At 40.1% G+C, this 21,371-nt stretch overlaps 1 protein-coding gene across 3 annotated transcripts; it reads left to right on the top strand.

The window, feature by feature from the left end:
- Nucleotides 1–493: 493 nt before the first annotated feature.
- On the top strand, nucleotides 494–21,351 carry LOC117826192 (integrin alpha-6-like). 3 transcript variants are annotated; one of them, XM_034702081.1, is made up of 26 exons: nucleotides 497–815; nucleotides 8,207–8,334; nucleotides 8,954–9,033; nucleotides 9,643–9,904; nucleotides 12,069–12,200; nucleotides 12,332–12,542; nucleotides 12,624–12,817; nucleotides 12,927–13,024; nucleotides 13,856–13,983; nucleotides 14,064–14,153; nucleotides 14,270–14,331; nucleotides 14,475–14,635; nucleotides 15,640–15,783; nucleotides 15,938–16,053; nucleotides 16,644–16,800; nucleotides 16,900–16,983; nucleotides 17,067–17,146; nucleotides 17,273–17,350; nucleotides 17,455–17,557; nucleotides 17,658–17,828; nucleotides 17,953–18,054; nucleotides 18,168–18,278; nucleotides 19,116–19,214; nucleotides 19,349–19,477; nucleotides 19,654–19,725; nucleotides 20,228–21,351. In XM_034702081.1, the coding sequence occupies exons 1-25, from the start codon at nucleotides 637–639 to the stop codon at nucleotides 19,711–19,713; spliced, it is 3,159 nt and encodes a 1,052-aa protein (XP_034557972.1). In that variant the 5' UTR covers nucleotides 497–636; the 3' UTR covers nucleotides 19,714–19,725; nucleotides 20,228–21,351. The 3 variants fall into 3 exon arrangements, with proteins under 3 accessions (XP_034557973.1, XP_034557972.1, XP_034557971.1); XM_034702080.1 differs by lacking the exon at nucleotides 19,654–19,725 and having other exon boundaries at nucleotides 498–815; XM_034702082.1 differs by lacking the exons at nucleotides 18,168–18,278; nucleotides 19,116–19,214; nucleotides 19,349–19,477; nucleotides 19,654–19,725; nucleotides 20,228–21,351 and having other exon boundaries at nucleotides 494–815; nucleotides 17,658–17,851.
- The last annotated feature ends 20 nt before the right edge of the window (nucleotides 21,352–21,371 follow it).

Below are 21,371 nucleotides of genomic sequence, written 5' to 3'. Positions count from 1 at the left end.
ATTGTATTGTATTGTACTGTACGGCATCATATCATATGGTATTGAAACAAATGACATTGTATTGTACTTGTGCCATGTTTGTATATTTGGCTTTCATTCTCATGTCTAGGTGTTCTGCCAGTTTTAGAATACTGAATACATTTTGTAAAGGGTTTGGGTTTGGGTTTGGGTCGGGGCTGGGGAGTGTAATAGAATCTTTTCTCTGTATTACACATACAGACCTTCTGTCAGAAGCTAAATGTGTTGCCTGAAGGACCATTTTATTGCTTCAAACGGGTTTTGAGGAAGCCCAAGGCATGATTTACCTGCAAAGTTATAGTGACAATTTTAGTTACATTTCCAGGCTGTTTGAAGTGTAGGTCAAAAGTGTGTGTGTGTGTGTGTGTGTGTGTGTGTGTGTGTGTGTGTGTGTGTGTGTGTGTGTGTGTGTGTGTGTGTGCGTGTGTGTGTGTGTGTGTGTGTTTATGGCAGCAGGAGGGGAGGCTAGTAGGAGGGGCTGGCTGTGAAAGTAAAGTGGACAACATTCAACACTCCTGTAGTTAGTTAGTCGCATTCTTGCACCTCCCTCAGTACGCACTCACCTTTCACCGGTCCAAGGAGGGAGCTTTTTTTCTTTCTTTATTTGATTGTTTTTTCATGGAGGGCAGCAGGATCACCAGTGGACTGTGGCTGTTCGTCTTCCTCTCGGGATGTGGGCGGCTGTCGGGTTTCAACCTGGACACCGAAAACGTCCTGAAGAAGACCGGGGAGCCGGGCAGCCTCTTCGGATTCTCTCTCGCGATGCACTGGCAGCTTGAACCGGTGGAGAGGAAACTGTAAGATCCACATGTGTTTTCAAAGTGCAACAAGTTTGGAGACATGTTTGGTTTTACTTGTGCGTCGTGTTAGAACTGGAAAAACGCTTCTCACGCTATTAAAATAACTTTGGTAACCATATAATTAAATGTTACAGTAATATTGACGACAGTAAGTTCATATAGGACGTTGTTTGCTGCAGCAGGAGATAAAATAACCGCTTCAAACCTATTTTTGAGAGCCTCAGACAACCTGTAAAATGATACTAGGGTGCAACCTGCTAGAGACCACATAAGCTCAGGTATGTCGCAGGTAAGCTGGTTTCCTATCTCAGGCAGATTCTGAACAGTTTCTCATCAAACCATTTATTTTACATACTGAAAAGAAAGCCTTGGCAACACCTGCAACGAAAAAACAAATGGCCAACCAGTTGTTGCTCTTCTGTGAGTCTGGCCCTCCAGGTTACTTATTTGTGACTTTTTTTTGGACATCAAAGCACTTTTTGTTCACGTGCATATAGTCGCGCGCTCCCTGCTCTGACTCTCCAAGCAGAAACCAAGCCTCGAGCATTTAGGTCCAAAAACATCTCATTGAATCATTGTTGGCACTTTTATGGACCTTGAATCAGAGGGGGTTGTCACTAAAGGATAAAGGCTAACTGCTATCAAGTGCTCATTGGTTTGTATAGGCTGAATATCAACCGACCTGAGTTTAGGCTTGCTAGATTCTCTGGAAACAACCAGTCAGAAATGTACAGGTTACTTCTAAAGTGACTTTAAATACTCTAAATGGCAAATGTTAAATAGGCTAATTCAATTATGTAAAGTCTCCCCTGTTATATTAGGGGATATAATTAAATTCAGTAGCGTACTTAGGCTGTTTGAGGGGCAGGGGCGCAAACAAAAAAGGGGCACCTCTTATGAAACCCCCCGCGGGCATCCAGAGGGCACTCTTTTTACTTTTTTTTTTTTTTTTACATTTAAAGGGCATCCAGAGAGCAATTTATCTACGTTTTTTACTTTTAAAGGGCATCCAGAGGGCATTTTTTGTGTTATATATTTGATGGGCATCAATATGGCACTTTTTCAAAGTTTTCTACAATTTAGGGGCATCGAGAGGACACTTTTTTACATTTGCTATATTTTAGGGGCATCCAGAGGGCACTTTTTGTGTTATATATTTGAGGGGCGTCAATATGGCACTTTTCTGCATTTTCTATCTAGAGGGCACTTTTTTGCATGTTATACTAGGGGCACCAAGAGGGATCTTTTTTGTGTTATAGATTTGAGGGGCATCAATAGGGCACTTTTCAAAGTTTTCTACAATTTAGCGGCATCGACAGGACACTTTTTTACATTTGCTATATTTTAGGGGCATCAAGAGGGCACTTTAACGTTTTCTACATTTTAGGGGCATCCACAGGGCACTTTTTTGGATGTTATACATTTTTAAAGGCATTGAGAAGGGCACTTTTTCTACGTTTTATACATAGGTGGGGCATCCAGAGAGCACTTTTTAACGTTTTCTACATTTTAGGGGCATCCAGAGGGCACTTTTTTGTGTGTAATACATTTGATGGGCATCAATATGGCACTTTTTTTTTGACATTTTCTACATTTTAGGGCATCGAGAGGACACTTTTTTTAACGTTTCTACATTTTAGGGGCATCCCCAGGGCACTTTTTTGGATGTTATACATTTTAAGAGGCATTGAGAAGGGCACTTTTTCTATATTTTATACATAGGTGGGGCATCCAGAGGGCACTTTTTCATTCATTTCCTCTGAATCGCCACAGATGAAATTGGATAAACATAACTGAGACTGTCAGGTTAAATAAATGAAAAATTACTGCTGAATCAGTAGAGTTGGGATTAAAAGTGTGTACTACTTTTGCTGCCATAAACTGGTGTTCATACTTCATTGATCAATCCATGTACTTGAAGTCATGGCTGCTGTTTATGATACCATTATACCCAAGGGTCACCCCAGTGTGTCACCCAGATATCCTGAACTATGAAGGCCCAGAGTTATGAAGCAGTCCCAAATCTTAAATGGATGAAATACCTCACTGTAACGTATTTATAGTTTATTAGTGCTGCTCCATACACACAGTAGCAGTTTGTGCCCTACTTTTGGGCTGTGTCTTAATAAGAGACGCATGGTGATCAGCACAAGACTAAAGCCACGGCAGAATCCCAAGGCCTCAGGTTGTAAAAACGAATACCAGTAGACAGAGAACAGTTGAGATGATTTGGAAAGTGTTATAGAGAGGATAGACTTAAGCTGTTAGGCGAAGCAACAATAACTTTGTTGAATGGCGTGGCTATGCAGAGCAGTTTTTGAACTTGTGTTGATTAGTGGAATAGTAAGTATTTTGCAAATGTACTATTAATCTGACAAGTAACATGTGTGAAAGAAATCTGATTTGCATCTTTGTTTTTGAGGGGTTTAAATTCAAGTGCACTCCCGATGTTGATTAGTTTGTGAACAAGTCTTTTGCAATATTCAAACTTGTCCTAACTAGTACCGCTGAGCTTGAATGATCAGGAGCTTCTTTTGTTGCGTTAAAACACAAGTTTTAATGTGTGTGTGCATGTCTCAGCTGGAAGCCATGTTTGTTTTGGATGTGTTGCTGCTCAAAGTGGAGTTTAAGACAAGGAATGTTCTCTCACTGTGGACTGTTTCTGTGTGTGTGTGTCTGCGCATGTGTGTTCTTACGGTGCTGATGCATGCTGTGGCTGAGCACTGAGGCGTTGCCGTGTTTGTCAGTCACTTGGACGAGTGTCAGGAAGCCCAGTGTGCAGTTGATACATTCCTAACCTGAGGGAGGGGAAAAAAAAAGAAGAGATTGATTGATAGATTTGTCTGTGTGCTGTCATGGATTTTCTTCTCCTGGGAGAATTCATTGATACAGATTGCAGCAACATGTGTGTAGAAGTAGACCTGTGTGTGCTTGTGTCCCCCTTACTGCTGGGTGTGCACACTGAGTCACAATTCTTGCATGCCAAAAAAAAAAAGGTTACTTAGTCCTCTAGTGATGAGTGTTGCATGTACCTGCAGGAGATGATGGGATCGTGTATATGCATGTGTGTTTTTTTTGTTTGTGTGCGTCAGAAGCATTCCATGGTTGGTTCTAATTACCATGTGGAGCTGTCTCTATCAAGAAGGGAAGCACAAAATGCATAGGGGGAAGAAGAGGGGGGAGGTGACATACTGATGGTTAGACAAAGTTGAAGATCTTGGATGTTGTGTGAGAAATGTGAGGGATAAAAAAGTAAACGTTTGTGTATGTGCGTAGCTGTGGAGTAATGCATTGTAATGTAAATGTCACGCTGTGTGTAGATAACAGATATAATTGAGGGGGAGTTAAGTGCAGTGCAGTTTAGATTGTTAGAGTCCTTTCCCCTTCTCCCTCAGGTTATTTCAGGTTACCCAACATCAAAGAGAGAGAGAGGGAGAAACCATGTTGAAAAAATTAAAAAGTGATACTGAAGGAATGCAGAGAGGAACATAAATCAGATTTACATCTGGGCACCAAATATGAGCCGTCAGACTCCAGCCTTTTGATGGAGAGAGAGAGAAGTTGGGTAACACATGATTTGAACCTCTGGATCTGCAACCCATTTAGAGGTGAACGCCTCCAGCTGATAGGGTGCCACTGGGTGTTACTAAGCAACAGGCTGTTCCCATTACAAGCAGTTTGCTGCTGTAAGGAAAAAGCCAACACAACTTTTTCAATGGGATATCCCTGGGTGCTGTGTCACCCTGCAGTGGGAGAGCCCGCCTATACTGTATGTGTCCCTGTTAGTGGGTGTTTTTCTGCTCTTAGAGTCACTCACACTCTCTGTGTTTGTTTTTGTTCTTCCTGTGGACTAAGCCTGTGTGTTGGGGCTTCCTCTGCTGGTGGTGAATGATTAGATTAATAGCTAGGTCAGTGTCAGAGGGACAGCAGGTCGGCCTTATCAGAGAGTCAGGCCCTGACAGATTATGTTGGCACTTCACTCTTCAATAGCAAACAATCAAAATAGTGTGTAGTGACTGAGATATAAAAAAGTGTATACTGGGTGTAGCTACTACAAAGAGCCAAAAGCCGCTGAGAGGCTGAGGTTGGGCCTAGTTATGTGTTGGACGCGCTTACAGCAAAAATCACTGATGTACAAAAAAGTAAGTTTAACCTTTTATTGATGAAAAAGGATAATCAACTCATGATAAAGAGCAAAAAAGAAAATAGCGAAAATAAGCAACAATAAGCGGTCAACAAAAAGTACGGAGACCCAGCTCACCCACTCTCTCTTCCTCCAAGCGAAAAGAAAACAGGTGGCCTAAATGAACAGAATATCCCCGCCCCTAACATATGACCCATAAATAACCTAATTAATTGACCCCACAATAAACCATAATCGTAAACAAACAACAAAAATAACACCACAAAAAAATATACAAACAATATCCTACCCTAAACCTCAAAACTAAGATACAATAAACACTTGAATCCTTTATGGGATTAGTTTTAAAGTCAGACACTTGAAGAAGACTTTGTCATAATTTGGATCATGTGTAAGCAGCAACAATTTTTATTTAGTTTAATAATCAACATATTTTGTCATTTTCCCCTTGAATCAGCTTTTTTTTTTAAAAAACCAAAAGAGATTAATACCAGTTTAACACTCTCAGCTGATACCTCTTTATTTTACGTTTTGACATTGGCATTGGACCAGCACATTAGCTAGCACTTGCTCATAGACTGTATAAAATATGGACGTAGCATCCGTGACGTCACCCATCTGTTTCTGAAGAGCTGTTTAGAGTCCAATCGTTGGTGGCAGCCATATTGCTACTGTCGAGTGATTGTGACATAAAGAGGCGGGCTTTGAGCCTCTTAGCCAACAGCTACAGTGTTCCCGCCTGTCAATCAAGTCAGCTGTGCCTCTCATTGGAAGACTCGTAATCTCAATATCTTTGAAATTGCTGTGTTAGAAAAAAATTCACCCCCCTGTACAGTGTGTGCCGATCGAGAAATGAGCTATCCAGACTACACTCGTCTTTTGTACCAGGTTGTAAACATGTTTATTTCTGCTGTAAAGATCGGCTTTTTTGAATTGGTGTGTATGTGGTTTCCGGTACTTCCAAAGCCAGCCTCAAGCGGATCCTCAATGAACTGCAGTTTTTAGCACTTCCGCATTGGACTCATATTTTTAGACCGGAGGTTGCCGCTTGCACTTGCTGCTACCTGATATGGTATTTTAGGAGGGACAAGTCAAATAAAATCTTGACACAATATGTGTGTTTTTTTTAAATACTGACTCCTCCAAAGACAGCTGATGTGACTTGTAGGAGAAGAAACAATGGCATCTATTCTCTATGCATCATATTGTAACTTGGCACAGCCTTCTGACTTCCTGTGTCTCAAAGAATAATGGGAGTGGAGATATGCCAACCTTGGATTCACTTGTTAGTCATGAAAGTCCTTTTGCACTAAAGCTCATGTGAGACGTTTTAAACTGGTTATGAAATGAACTTAAATGAATAGCGGTGCTCCTTTATGACCTAAAAAGCAAACAAGATTATCAGTAACAAAGTTGACTAACCTAACTGCTGCCAAGACAAGGATCTCACACAAGGAGATTAGCTTTCTCCAGTTTTCTACAGCAAGAATTCACACTGACTGATATAATTTTACTGTGAAAAGAAAGCTGAACCAGGATTTGGATTGAAAAAGCCCATAGACCAGCTAAGAGATAAAAGACTTTGTACATAGGGGTCGCTAAAATCAACACAAACTGACAGTTCATCCCAGGAGCCTGAGGTTGTTTTGTTTCCCCCTACAGTTCCTTACATTTCAGACTGTGTGGTAACAAATGTGGAGTGTGACTATCCCATTGTAGTTTGAAAGCGCCTGGTTTGGACTCTTAATGTGTAGGATGACCGTGCAAATTATAATTTTCTGGTTTGGAAAACAAGGCCAAACCAATTTAGTGGTTACAGTGGCGTCAAAACAAAGTCCATCCTGCAGAGGAGACATGCTTCTGTTGTGATACACCTCAATATCTCATTTGAAACCCATTTAAAGACTGAAAACAAACAGTTCAAACAAGCCATATTTTTGCATGTCATATAGATTAATTTATTGTCATTTGCTAATCCTCCTAACGCCTACTGAAGTCAAGAATCCTGATTATTTGTGCAGTCTGAAATAGTTTGATTTACAGTCTGCCCCACATGCAGATAGTCTTCACGGTGTTACTGATGAGGTCTGCTCTCCAGACATGCTGATCACATCAGGCCTGAGCTCTTCACTCTGACTATGTCTCTCCAAACTCTCTCCCAGATGTTGTGAGTGTGTCTCTCTGAGAGTTCTTAGTGTTCCAAGCCTAATCTGATGTGGTGGAGACAGTGTACTGCACAGCATTAACTGTGAAGGTCAAAACAATCAAGACGCAGCTCCTGGAACATACAAAGAGAGAAAATGAGCAGGAGGGATATTGACAGTGTGTATGTGCCCTGTGCTTCACTGTACCCTCCACAAAGCATCAGTTCATGCACTGACATCTTTGCCTTGTTTAATTTACTCCATAGAACACTCTGGGAACTGGGTGCGCATCTTCAAGACCTGGGTGTGGCATATGCCCTTGTCCGTGTTCACAAAGGAAGCCTTTGTCTGTGTTTGTGTGTGTGTGTGTGTGTGTGTGTGTGTGTGTGTGTGTGTGTGTGTGTGTGTGTGTGTGTGTGTGTGTGTGTGTGTGTGTAGACAGAGATAGAAAGCCTGGTTCAATCAAGCACTGCAGGCTTTTGAAAGGGGTCTTTGACTCATTGGTACGGTGAGGACATGGAACATCAGTTTGGTGGCGGATGTGCGTGTGTGTTTGGGTTTGTTTGTGTGTGTGACTGTGGCTGCTGTGTGACAGTTGACTGGAATGTTAGAAAATATAATCTGCAAAATGGAAGAAATACAAAAAGCCTTTCTGCGTTCGAGGTGACAGATGAGTGCTGCTGCTTGAGTCTTTTTTTATTATCATTATTTGTCCTTATAGAATCCAAGAAATGCTGCTCTTGGTGCTTATTACTTTTAAATGAATTGCCATGGAAACAAGAATTAACATGGAATAAATTTAGAATTAAATAAAAAGTGAAACTAAACTATATAATAAATCCTACAATTAAGATTAGCCATGAAATTACAATTCATATTCATAGCACAAGATAGAAAATTAAAACCCAGGTTAAAATGATGATGAAATCAGATACATATGTTAAATGACATAAAGTATATAAAACCTTGACAATAGTAATGACAAAGATTAGAGTACATGGAATGGGTAAAATCATTGAATATGAAACTATTTGATTATATGAAATATGTGCATTCGATTGATCCACATGTCTGTGTTTTTGCTTGTGTGTGTGTTGCAGGCTGCTGGTTGGAGCCCCAAAAGCAAAAGCCCTGAGTCGTCAAAAATCTAGTGTGACAGGGGGACTGTACAGCTGTGACATGACCTCTGACGCATCTAACTGCGACAGGGTTCAGATTGACAATTCAGGTGAGATATCTAGTGAAACCTGAACATTTTGTATACATGTTTTTGTATATTTTACTCTCTTTTTCTCAATATTTTTTTTGGTCAAGGTCTTTTTATTGGTTTTTCGACAGTTGTACACAAACTCATGTCTCCTGTTTTGAACAGTGAAACACCCCCCTCCCCCCACCCCAAAGCTCCAACAGAGCCTCTCTCCCAATGCACCTTACTTAGTAAAGAAAAAAGAAAACTAAATAAATCATGAGAAGACAATATCAAATAAATAAAAATGAAGAAATAAATGAAATAAACATATAGATACATATATGCATACATACACACACGTACACACACACACACACACACACAAATATATACACATAAACGCGATCACACATGTATGCATGTACACACAAAATAAGAATATACTAATTGATAAATAAATAATTACATAAGTTAATAATAGGAATGAAATGAAACAAATAAAAGATTACCTGGAATGTTGTGGGGTCATCAGCTCTAATTTATAATATCTTTTTAACATTTTTTATACATGTTTTTGTATATTTTAAACTCTTTTTCTCAATATTTGACTCCTTAATCTAATTGTGTGTCTCTTTTTTTTTAACCTTCCCCTGTGTAGAGGATCTAAAATCAGAAAGCAAAGAGAACCAGTGGTTAGGCGCCACAGTCAGCAGTCAGGGACCAGGAGGACAGGTTCTGGTAAGACTGTGTCAGTGTGTCTGATTGTGATATTTACATTCATGACTTTCATCTTAATGGATCAAACTAAGTTGCTCAGATGAAACATGAAGTGCATGAATGGATAATTCTGTAAAAGGGAAAATGTATAGTTATCCACTAGTTTTGGGAAATAGATCCCGGCAGACCCAGATGAAAAGCAATCGTAGTCTTATGAGCCAATAAAATTAAACGTAACTTTTTCATCCGTACTTTGCACAGATTGATCTGATATGTGTGACATTACGTTGTCCTTAGCGGCCCCTTTACCATTCAGATTGAATAACCATTTTGACCAATCTGAAAGTATTTCATACAGCCAGCTAATAATCAAGATAACAAGTTGACAATTATTTTGCTTTCTCTTTGCCAAAATAAAGCCAGAAATTATCTTGATGTGGCTTTCCCAACATGGAGACACTGCATTTTTGCTAAATTGCTCTAGTGATATATGTTTCAGCTCTACTGATTTATGTTTTAAGAAAATACAGGATTTATGGTTCAACTTACTTTCAAGTTTTTTCTGCTGAAATGTGAAAGAAATATTGATTGATCACCTCTACAACGACTGTGTTTATGTTTCCCTGGTAGACCTGTGCCCACCGCTACCAGCGCAGAGCCAATATGGGTACTCGCATGGAATCCCGTGAAATTATAGGCCGCTGCATATTGATGAATCAGAGATTGACTACCGAGGACACTTCAAATGGTGAAGGAGACGACTTGAATTTCTGTGAGAACCGCGGAAAAGGCCATGAGTTGTACAGCTCATGCCAGCAGGGTGTCGCTGCAGTATTTGATAAGGATTACCACTACCTCATTTTTGGAGCTCCAGGAGCATTCAACTGGAAAGGTAATTGTGTGTGTGTGTGTGTGTGTGTGTGTGTGTGTGTGTGTGTGTGTGTGTGTGTGTGTGTGTGTGTGTGTGTGTGTGTGTGTGTGTGTGTGTGTGTGTGTGTGTGTGTGTGTATGCATGTGTCTCTCAAGAGGGCAGCTGTGGCTCAGTGGTAGAGTAGGTTATCTCTCAATCGAAAGGTTGGGGTTCGATCCCAGGTTCCGCTGTCCGCATGCCGAAGTGTTCCTTGGGCAAGATGCATAACCCCGATATGCTCTATGAGTTAACAACAAGCGGCAACCTCTGGTCTCAAACTATGAAGCCCATGCGGAATGGTTATAAACTGCTATTCATCGAGTATCCGCTTGAGGCTGGCTGCAGAAACACTGGAAACCACATACACACCAATTAAAAAAAGACGATATTTGCAGCATTAACAAACATGTTTACAACCTGGTTCAAAAACCGGCTTTGGTCTCCATAGCTAATCTCTCTATCGGCACACACTGTACAGGGGGTGGATTTTTTTCTGACGCAACGGTTCAGAATATATTAAGACTTCAAGTTTTGCCCATTTAAGGACATGACTGACTTGATTAACAGACAGGAACACAAACCCTCAAACCCTGCCTCTTTACCTCACTAAGTTTGGTTGAGTTCTGCATTACCAAGATGGCTCCCGCCAATGATTGGCTTCAAAACAGTGCATAGGAACAGATGGGTGACGTCATGGATAATATGTCCATTATTCATACAGTCTGTGGGTAACACCGATGGGCTCCTTACACAGCAGCCTCTGCAATCAGTGCATGAATGTGTTGTGAACGGGTGAATGTGACTTGTAATGTAAAAGTGCTTTAATTGGTCTGAAGACTACGCGCTATATAAACACAGTCCATTTACCATCTTATCTTATCTAAAAACAAAACTGAGCAAAAAATATGCACTTAGTATTTAGCTAAGCTAACGCCAGCAGCAGCTAAACTTGCAGCGTCTGTTGATGTCATGTGCGCACCAAAAGTTGCTTGAGAATTTTTTTTTGTGTAAAACTGCTTTATTGTATATAGCTATCAGTTTTAATCACTTAACATATAGAAAATATTACATTCTTGGAATGAGTTTATCTCAATTCTGCTAGCTTGTGTTAATGTTATATTGTTGCTAGCAGCTTCAAACAAGCCGTGCTCATGTTAGTGACAGCTTTTAAACCTTTGCCCGTGTAGTGTGTCCTATAAAAAGTGTGAAACATAGCTTTTCAGCATAAAACTGCATCAGTTTTTAACTTATATTACTGACCTTAACTTTAGACTAAAGCATTTAAATGAGTGATGGGAGAACCCAAAATGCACACTTCCTAGCCTCGACTAATGTTACACTTGGCTTGTGGTACCTGTTCTTCTTTGCCACCCTAAAACAGTAGTTTCTATTGGCAACAAGTATTTCTATAACTTCTGAAGAGGAAGGACATTTATTTTCACACAATAACATTGTAACACAAAGTCCTCAAGAACAACTTAAAATAGAATAAATTAAGAAAAAGATCCCACCCCCAGCTCCGGCCCCAAACCCACCCCACAATCCTAAGGTTAAGAACACAATATATGCACCAATAGTAAAAAAAACTATATAAATAAAATAAAAATAAAAAATAAATAAAAAAAAGAAGTTGCAGAATGAACTGAGGAAACGCTCTCATGATATCTTCATGAGGAAACACTGGAGGTAAAATAAGATGTTAAAACTCAACACAGGAAATTAAAATCCCCAAAATAAAATACATTTCTAAGATGATAAAACACTAAAATATTGACCATAAAAAGAACATAAGATGCTATACTTAAAATAAATAAATAAGTACATAAATAAATATTGCAAGATAATACAATTTGGGCTGTATTAGAGGCATTTCTGGCACTGGCATTTGTATCAGAACAACTCTAACAACATGATGGACATTAGCTAATCATGAGCTATTAAGAAGAATGTGACTGCTCGTGTGCTTTCTTATCAATCTACTGAATTTGATTTATTAACTGTGTTTATTCTTGCCTGTAAGCCAATCATGTGTTCAACATTACTGCCAATTAAGCCTATTGTGTCGTGGGGTTTTCATCTTTTTTTTATTAAGCCCGATTTTCCTCATTGTTAAATCCCCATGCCCTGTTTGTCTTTTCTTTCCTAGGAGTTGTCCGTTTGGAAAATAGAAATAACACCATGTTAGCACAATATTTCTATAGCGATGGTCCTTTTGAGGCTGGAGACGAGAACGAGAAGAACCCTGATCTGGTCCCTGCTCCTGTCAACAGCTATCTAGGTAAACCACCTCTCGCTCTGTACATTCACTGCCAACTAAACCCCGTCTCTGTAGTTGCTCCATTGTCACAAAAATTTGATTCAAGTTTATCTGACATTGTAGTCAAGTTTTGGTGTGACACTGTCTTCCAGGCTTCTCTTTGGACTCTGGGAAAAGTCTGACGACTAAGGGCCAGCTGACGGTGGTGGCAGGAGCTCCAAGAGCGAATTACAGCGGAGGGGTGGTGCTGCTGAAAAAAGGGGATAATAGGAACATCTTGCTAGAGGAGTACACCCTGGAAGGAGAGGGGCTGGCCTCATCCTTTGGCTATGATCTGACTGTGCTGGATCTCAATAAGGATGGGTAAGTCCGGTAAAATTGACTTGTGACTTCTGCTTTGAAAAGTGCTTTCTACTCACAGAAGCATAATGTTTTGTTTGATAGATGGCAGGATATAGTGGTGGGAGCACCTCAGTACTTTGAGAAGCAAGGAGAAATCGGAGGAGCTGTCTATGTTTATGTTAACAAAGGAGGGAAATGGGACAAAGTCAAACCCATCAGAATAGACGGACCTCAGAACTCCATGTTTGGTCTGGCTGTGCAAAGCCTGGGAGACATCAATCAGGATCGTTACCACGGTAAGGCTGCGATGTTTGCTTGTGTTCACATGTTTACCTATCCTTGGTTTGAATGTAGATCCCTGCATATCCTGTCATTTGAGGTCACTGTTGTTGTTTTTGCTGTCAGATTTTGCTGTGGGGGCTCCTTACGACAATGAAGGTGCTGGGAATGTTTATATCTACCACGGATCAGCCACAGGACTCAAATCTACAAAAGCTGCACAGGTATGCAGTGATCAACATTTTTACTTCAGCAGTGATTTCCTTCAGTACCTGATTTTGTAGGCTGATCAAGAGATGTGTAAAAAGTGCATTAGACTTTGTCCCGAATGTGTTTTTGGAAAGCTGTACTTAAAATAAATGTATTCTTTAGGCGTTTTTCGACTGCAGGAACTTTACCCCGGAACTACGTGCGTTTCCACCGGAGGAACCAGGGTCTAAATTTAGTTCAGGGGTAGATTATCAAAGGTCCTGGGACTTTCAGAATCAGAATCAGAATCAGAATCAGCTTTATTGGCCAAGTATGCTTGAACACACAAGGAATTTGACTTTAGACTTTACGGTTGAACGTAACAGTGTTTGTGGAGTTTACACAGTTGTTGAAACACAGAGGGAGTTCCTGGGAATGCATACTAGTTTAGGTTTTTATTAAGATTTCAAAATATTATTCAATATACATTTTTTCTCCATATGTCACTGGCCTGATTTGCACAATCTACCTGGGACTTCAGCCTGAGGTCGAAACACAGACAACAATGGGGGCACAGGAACCTTTTAGTTCTGGGGAAAGTAGTCCTGTGGGCTAAAAGACCCCGGAACTCTTGGTCGAAATGCACTTTTTCACTCATTTAAAAAATGTGAATCTGTATAAGAGTCATGCTTCAAAACAAATGTATGTGAAGTGTTCATCTAATATAGTATTGATTTGACTATTGTTAGGCTGAAGTTTACACACAAGTTAACAAAATCTTTGCAGAGCTTTGTATAAAATCATGTTCTACAGTAAGTCTGGGTAAAGATTGTGTGTACCAAAAGTTGCTTTTTTTTTTGCTTCAGGTTCTGTATGGCAAGAGTTTGGGAACCAAGCTGTTTGGTTACTCTTTGGCAGGCAACATGGACCTGGATAAGAATTCCTACCCTGACCTTGCCATCGGATCCCTCTCTGATGCTGTGTTTGTATTCAGGTGAGTGAACTGCTGCATATCCCCCCCCAACATCTCTGATACTGATCAATGAAAGTACTCACCGACTGCTGCCTTCTTAGAGCGCGTCCAGTTGTCACTATCAAGAAGGAAGTCAAGTTCACCCCAAACGAAATTGACCTTACGAACAAGAACTGTGGCAACAACTTCTGGTAAGAGTCTTATAATTGATGTGTTTTTGATTTAGGGAAAAAAGTTAGGATAAGATTCTTCATAGAGTGGCTTAGTTTTCATGTCTGTCTTTGAATAAACTCTTCTGTGTCCCCAGTATGGATATCGAGGCATGCTTCACCTACACTGCCAATCCAAAGAGCTACTCCCCTACATTGAGTAAGCTAACCAGTCTTTTATTGAATTAAAATGTAATTTGAAAGAAACAAACTATTCCTTGAAATTTGAATAATGCACAACTTTTCTACTTCTATCTCTAATCTTGTTTCTCTTTATCATCCTCTTTCTTTTGTCCTGTCTAGAGGTGGCATACTCCATACAGGCTGACGCTGACCTCAGGGAGAAGAAACTCAACTCCAGGGCAACTTTCGTTGACTCTCCCAACAACTTTGAGTCTAAAGGAGTCGTCACCATAACTGGCCAAGGACAGAAACAGTGCATTAAACGCCAGCTTGCCATACAGGTATTGACACTATGGATATTTTCTTCTTATCCTCCCATCAGATAGATAGATAGATAGATAGATAGATAGATAGATAGATAGATAGATAGATAGATAGATAGATAGATAGATAGATAGATAGATAGATAGATAGATAGATAGATAGATAGATAGATAGATAGATAGATAGATAGATAGATAGAAGAAGAAACGTACTTTATTAATCCCAATGGGGGAAATTAAATTTTTTCCACTTGTTATTTTTGTGGTCATGCTACACACACAGTTTGATGTATATACATACAATTGTACAAACATACAGTGGACATGCACTTAGGGAGAGATGTCAGAGTGAGAATGCTGCCATCAACCAGCACACCCAGAGCAGTTGGGGGTTCGGTGCCTTGCTCAAGGGCACTTCGGCAGTGCCCAGGCAAGTGAACTAGCACCTCTCCAGCCACCAGTCCACTTGCCAAACTTTGTCAATACTGGGACTCGAACCGGCGGCCCTCTGGTTTCCAAGCCAAGTCCCTATGGACTGAGCTACTACCGCCCCAAACCCAGGATTGAACCAGGGATCTTTTAGATCTTCAGTCTAACGCTCTGTACATCACCGTCTGTAAGAAGAATACAAGTATAAACACAAATAAACAATAAATATCCACCCAGCCTCACTAAAATGGTGCACATCATCCCACATATATACTCACCGGAAACATGGACACATATATGCACACCGGACACATATATGAAGAAGGCTTCTGCCAAACCGGGCTAGCCTACAGTATGGGGATCTGTGTGTTATCGAGCGTGCTCTGTGTATGATGGCTCTGTTGTTGAGGTCAGACAGGTTGGGTGTGGGGAGGCGTATGATTTTGGTGACAGTTAGCATGTTGTAGTAGCAGGCAGAACAGTAGAGGTGAATGGGGTGGATGATGTTTGGTACAGTAACAGTAGAAGTTTGGGGGCGACACCCTCTGCGTTGTAGATGGTGTGTAAAGCTAGGTAATGATGTCATTCTTTAGGAAAATATTCGAGACAAGCTGCGTGGAATCCCCATCGATGTGTCTGTGGAAATCCCGGAGTCCAAACGTAAACGCAGACAGAGCTCATCTGCTCCACTGGCACCAGTCATGGATGCAAATGAGCCAGCGATAAGTCGATCTGAGGTATTTATGCATGGTTATTAATATAATGTAGGGTTGTAACTAGGTCCTGGCAAATGTCTGACATTTTAAACAAAAAATACAAAAATGACTGAAACTACTTTTATGATCAAAATTGTGTTCCTCTAACTTTACGTGTCTGTGAATATGGTTATAGGTGAATTTCCTGAAGGTGGGATGTGGCACTGACAACGTTTGTCAGAGCAACTTGCAGATTAATTATCGCTACGGCCACAGGCCAATGGAGGGAGACCAGTTCACAGCGTTACCACTGTAAGGACACACAAACAAACACACACAAACACACACAAATATTAAATTGGAAATATTTGTAAATTTACTTATTTAGTTGTGTATATACGTTGTGTATATATGTTGTAAGATATGCTTATTTTTACTTATTTAATTTTAATTGTTAATAACTTTTTTAATAATTGCTATTTTATAGGCTCTTGTTTGCATTATACTGTTTTGCACTGTCTGCTTTGCTGCTGTAACACTTAAATTTCCCCGTTGTGGGACGAATAAAGGATATCTTATCTTATCTTACCCCCCCTCACACACACACACACACACACACACACAGGCACATAATTTTCATTCTCAAATAAGTTTTACAAAGTAAACAAATTTGTACTCAAGTAAGGTACACCATTAAAATGTTAATTTACTGATTCAACTTGTTTATTAAAGCAAAAGTGGAAAAGTAAAGATCATAAAAAGTATTCCTACTTCCCACTACCTAACATCCCACCTCAGCATTTTATAATGACTCATTCCTCAGAGACCCTTTTGTTAGTTTTATACCTGAGACAGGAACATCTGTCAGCATTTGGACTCATAACTTGATTGTCTGTCTCAAGGGAGAATGGAGTGCCGGTGGTGTTGCTTAGCGATCAGAAGGACATCGTCTTGGAGGTCAAAGTGACCAATAAGAACGGTGATGATGCACATGAAGCCTCTGTGCTCGCCTCCTTCCCACGCTCACTTAGCTACTCCGCTTACCGTGTTCCGACTAATGTGAGTGTCTCTTTTCTTTGCCACACCCACACTAATAAACAAAAACACACCAGGTTGATGTTCTGATTTGAAATCTTTTTTAAAAATTGTTGATTTCAGGAGCAGCAGGTTACCTGTATGGCAAATAAAGATGGCTCGGAGGTCGATTGCGAGCTTGGAAACCCATTTAAACGTGACTCAGAGGTGAGAGAGAATCTTGCAGTGTTGTGTTCCACTGCTGAACAGGTGGCACTTTTGTCACAACATTTCTGTGTTTGTGCACGTAGGCAATCTTCTACATTTATCTGAGTACATCAGGCATCTCTCTTGACACCACTGAGATGGAGGTTAATCTTCAGCTTAATACGTGAGTAACTAACTACCTAATACATTGATATTTATATATTTCAAAATGTCATTTGATCAATTTCGAAGTATGGTCACGAGCATTTTATTGACTGACTTGACCTGTATGCAAACTCTGATACGACAGGACAAGCGACCAGCAGGTATTAGCTCCAGTGAAAGCCAAAGCAAGGGTGGCCATCACGCTTCAGCTGTCAGTGACAGGGTAAGAAAGGCACACACACACACGCACATACTTTACAGATCATGCTGTAAAACATACAATACGGTAAGAATGGCGTTAGTAACAGTTTTTCTCTGCCTCTCTAGAATAGCCCAGCCATCTCAGCTGTACTTTGCAGGAAGTGTCAAGGGTGAGGCGGCCATGAAGACCGAGACTGACATTGGCAGTGCTGTCACACACCAGTTCAAAGTCAGTATTTTTTCCGGCCCATCCCTTTAAATGTAAATAAAAATGAACAAATAAAATTGATCATATGATAAGTGATAGTTGTTGTTCTCTTGATTTACAGATAACTAATATGGGAAAACGCCTGACAGGCTTTGGCACCGCCACCCTCAACATCTACTGGCCAAAAGACTTGGATTCAGGAAAGTGGCTCCTCTATCTGGTATCGATGAGCTCCACCGGAGTGGAGAAGATGCAGTGCTCTCCTAAAGGGGTGGTCAACCCTCTTAACACGGTCAGTGAACGCACCACAGCAAGGTGTGTGAAAGAAGAAATGACTACATTTATAAAAACTAATATTTATTTAGACATTAAAATAATTCTAACTTGAACATCTGATGTGTCTTCTCTGTTTTCAGGAACTAAGTAAACCCAGGATGAGAAGAGCAGCAGATACCTCCAAGGACATAAGCGAGGGCACAATCTCCCGTTTAGTTGACAAAAATAAATTTAAAACTCTGGTAACAAACACTGCCCAGTCTTACTCTCTTGTTTTATATTGTAATTCTTATGCTTTTGCTAACAGTGGAAGGAGCATACAGTTGTAACTTTGTGCTCCTTTCTGTTCTGACAGTCCTGTGACGATGGAGCAAAGTGTGTGAAGATACAGTGCCCTCTGGGGGGCCTGGACAGTAATGCAGTCATCACTCTGCATTCTCGCCTCTGGAACAGCACCTTTATAGAGGTAACTCTTACTTAAGTCAAGGTATAGATACTCCAGGTCAAATATTACTCCAATACAAGTGAAAGTTGCTCTGTCAGATTATTACTTGAGTTAAAGTACTGGAGTACTTGCTTTCAAAAATACTTGCGTATTCAAAGTTCTCCTTAAAAAATCTAATAACATTGTATTTTGAAAATACATGAGTGCAGTCAAGAATACATAGGAGTACTTTTGGTTACATTATGTTTGTCAAGAAACAATTACTTGAAATCTCTAAAAACTATACCATGGAATAAAAACAGAAACTAAGTTACTTCAAGCACAGACAACTTAGTTTGAAATGTTCATCTGGAATGAAACAAATGTTACATAGCTCAACACGCTTTCTCAGGTTGGACTGTGAATGTTTGTATGTTTGAGCAGAGTGGGAAACAGGGAGAACATTTCAAATGATGCGTATCATTCTTCATTTCAAAAACCTCTAACACGGACTGAAGATATGTCCATGGGTGCTCATGTGGAGAATTATAGCCATCATTACCACCTCTACAAACACATTTTACTGTCTTATGGATCAAATTTCAGAAAAAAGAAGTAAATTCATGAGCTGACTTCAAAGCAAAAGTAGTGAGTAACTAGAGCACTGATCGAAATGTAGTGGAGTCAAAGTACAATAATTGTCTTCTGAATGTAGTGGAGTAAAAGTCATAAGTTTCCCCCAAAAATAATACTCAAGTAAAGTACAGATACTCAAAAAATGTACTGAAGTACTGTACTCAGGTAAATATACTTTGTTACTGTCCACCACTGCTTGTAGCTCCTTCTAAACTTGATGTTTTCCCTTGTTTTCTGAATCAGGATTTCTCTGATTTGCATCACGTGGAGGTGATTGTGAAGGCCACTCTGCAAGTTGACAGCACAGTTAAGAACACAGTGCTGCAAAATGCTGAGACACAGGTAATAAATATGTAACAGAATGGCGGCGTGACTATTCTCTGTATGACATGGTCTTTTTATACAACAGGTGTTGTTACTTTAGTTCATACAACTTGTTAACACATATGTTCTTTCTGCTGTGTTGTGTACCTCAGGCGAGACTGACGGTGTACCCTGAGAGGCGAGCAGAAGGCATTTCCTCAGGAGTGCCGTGGTGGATCATCTTCCTGTCTGTCCTGTTTGGGCTAATGCTGCTGGCTCTGTTGGCTTTCCTTCTCTGGAAGGTAGGACTGAAGGATAAATGACTTAAAACCTCCTTTGATTTTTATGCTATAATTTGAAAAAAACTTTCTCTGAGTTTGACTTTTTGAAGGATTCTGTCCACCATCACCATTCACAGGAAAACTGTAGGTATACACAGTGCATCACGCGCATTTTCTCACAATGTTCCTCTCCTCAGTGTGGACTCTTTGGGAATAAGAAACAGGACCCGTCAGAAAAAGAGAGACTGACAGCATAAAAAAGAAAGAGGGTAAAATGACCAATCCGTCCATGAATAAGTGAAACTCTTTCTCTCGCCATGGGCAGTGGGCGATTCTCACACTCTGACTGATTATTTCTGCTGTATATATCTAAAAGGCTCTCACACATGATTATGTGTGGACTGTTTGCCTGCATGGCGAGGGGAGGTGATGGCTTCCAAACAATTACTGCATTGTTTACTTCTAAGAGGACCAACATCACAGTGGTTCCTTCGCATCTCTTTGATTTCTTTTCCTTTTTTATTTTGTTGCTCATGCAGTCACTTGGTTTGGAGGTTTCTTTCTCTCTACATTTAAGAAATGTATCCTTCTTTAAGGAAAATTCTTTGTCTACACTTCTTAATGGATTTATTGCATCTCAACTCTTGCTTGTGAAACACACGGATGATATTAAATGTTTCATCCACCTCCTTTTTCTGTCTCTAAACGCCCTCAAAAAGCATTTATCCCTCATGAGATACTGAGACTGTATGTTTTTCTTCTTCTCTGCAGTGTGGCTTTTTCAAGAGTGCCAACAATGAAGACAAGGTTCCCAGTTACAGCGCAGTTCGGATCAAACGGGAAGAGAGAGCAATAAACCCTGAGATTAGTAACTGGGAAAGCCCAGAAAAGAAGTCCTGGATGACGACCTGGCACGACAAGGAGCATTACTCTTAATGGATGATGAGATCTGACTCCACTCAATTCCTGTCACTTACTGCAAAACTCAACATTTTGCTTATTTTTCCTGCCTTTTCTTTGCACAATGTGGACTGTAAATATCAAGAGACAAATTAATTTTTTTTTATAAAGAAAGAAAGAAAATCGTTGACCTAATACTTGATTTGATGTGTTCCGAGTCAGGGCCTGAATTGATCTTTGAAAAAGTCTGTTTGAATCACTGGAAGAAGAGATGCATTGTGGGAGACGGTCCTGCACAGCTTCTGTCAGTCTGAGCTTGTATTTGTACATTTACTACATTCACAGTGTTGACTTGGGGGAGGGTGGGTGGTTTTCTGGGTTTTTTGTACATTTTTGAATGTTGAGCGGATTTGTTTGTATTTATTCTTCGTGAGGAGTTCTTTACGTTACATGCCCTACAGGCCAAAGAGTCTTGCATTGCAGAAACATCCGACTTTTAATGTTTTTTCCAATTTCTAAAGCTTTTTTTTTGTAAATCAACATTTTTTATAGAGTTTTTTCACAGCCAATGACATCGCCATTAAACACAAACTATTTACATATCAACAAGGCTGTGTTATAAAAATAATATAAATCAAAATGAATGCCAGAAGAAATAAGCAAATGAAACAGAAGTAACATAAGGCAACACGTTTAGTGATACATTTGGAATAAAAAAATAAATAAAATAAAAGAGGGGGGGGGGGGGGGGGGGGGGGGGGGTAGTTTTTAAAATACTTCTCATGATGCATCCAACTTAACTTTTTGATAAATCAGACACTCAATGTGCCTCGGGTAAAAGTGGAACAGAATTGCATCCACAGTGGTAGATGGCTCAGTTTGCAAACGAATCTTCAAGCCCCTGCAGAAACAACATTTTATTGACTGTCTGAAAGTGAGAGTGAGATTGGACAAAGAGTTGCTTTTTGAATAAAATGTTTTTAAATGTTGTCAAATCTGTGTGTGTGTGTGTGTG

This window comes from Notolabrus celidotus, chromosome 15, assembly GCF_009762535.1.
Source record: "Notolabrus celidotus isolate fNotCel1 chromosome 15, fNotCel1.pri, whole genome shotgun sequence".
Lineage (NCBI taxonomy): Eukaryota > Metazoa > Chordata > Actinopteri > Labriformes > Labridae > Notolabrus > Notolabrus celidotus.
This window is presented reverse-complemented; position numbering and strand designations above follow the sequence as displayed.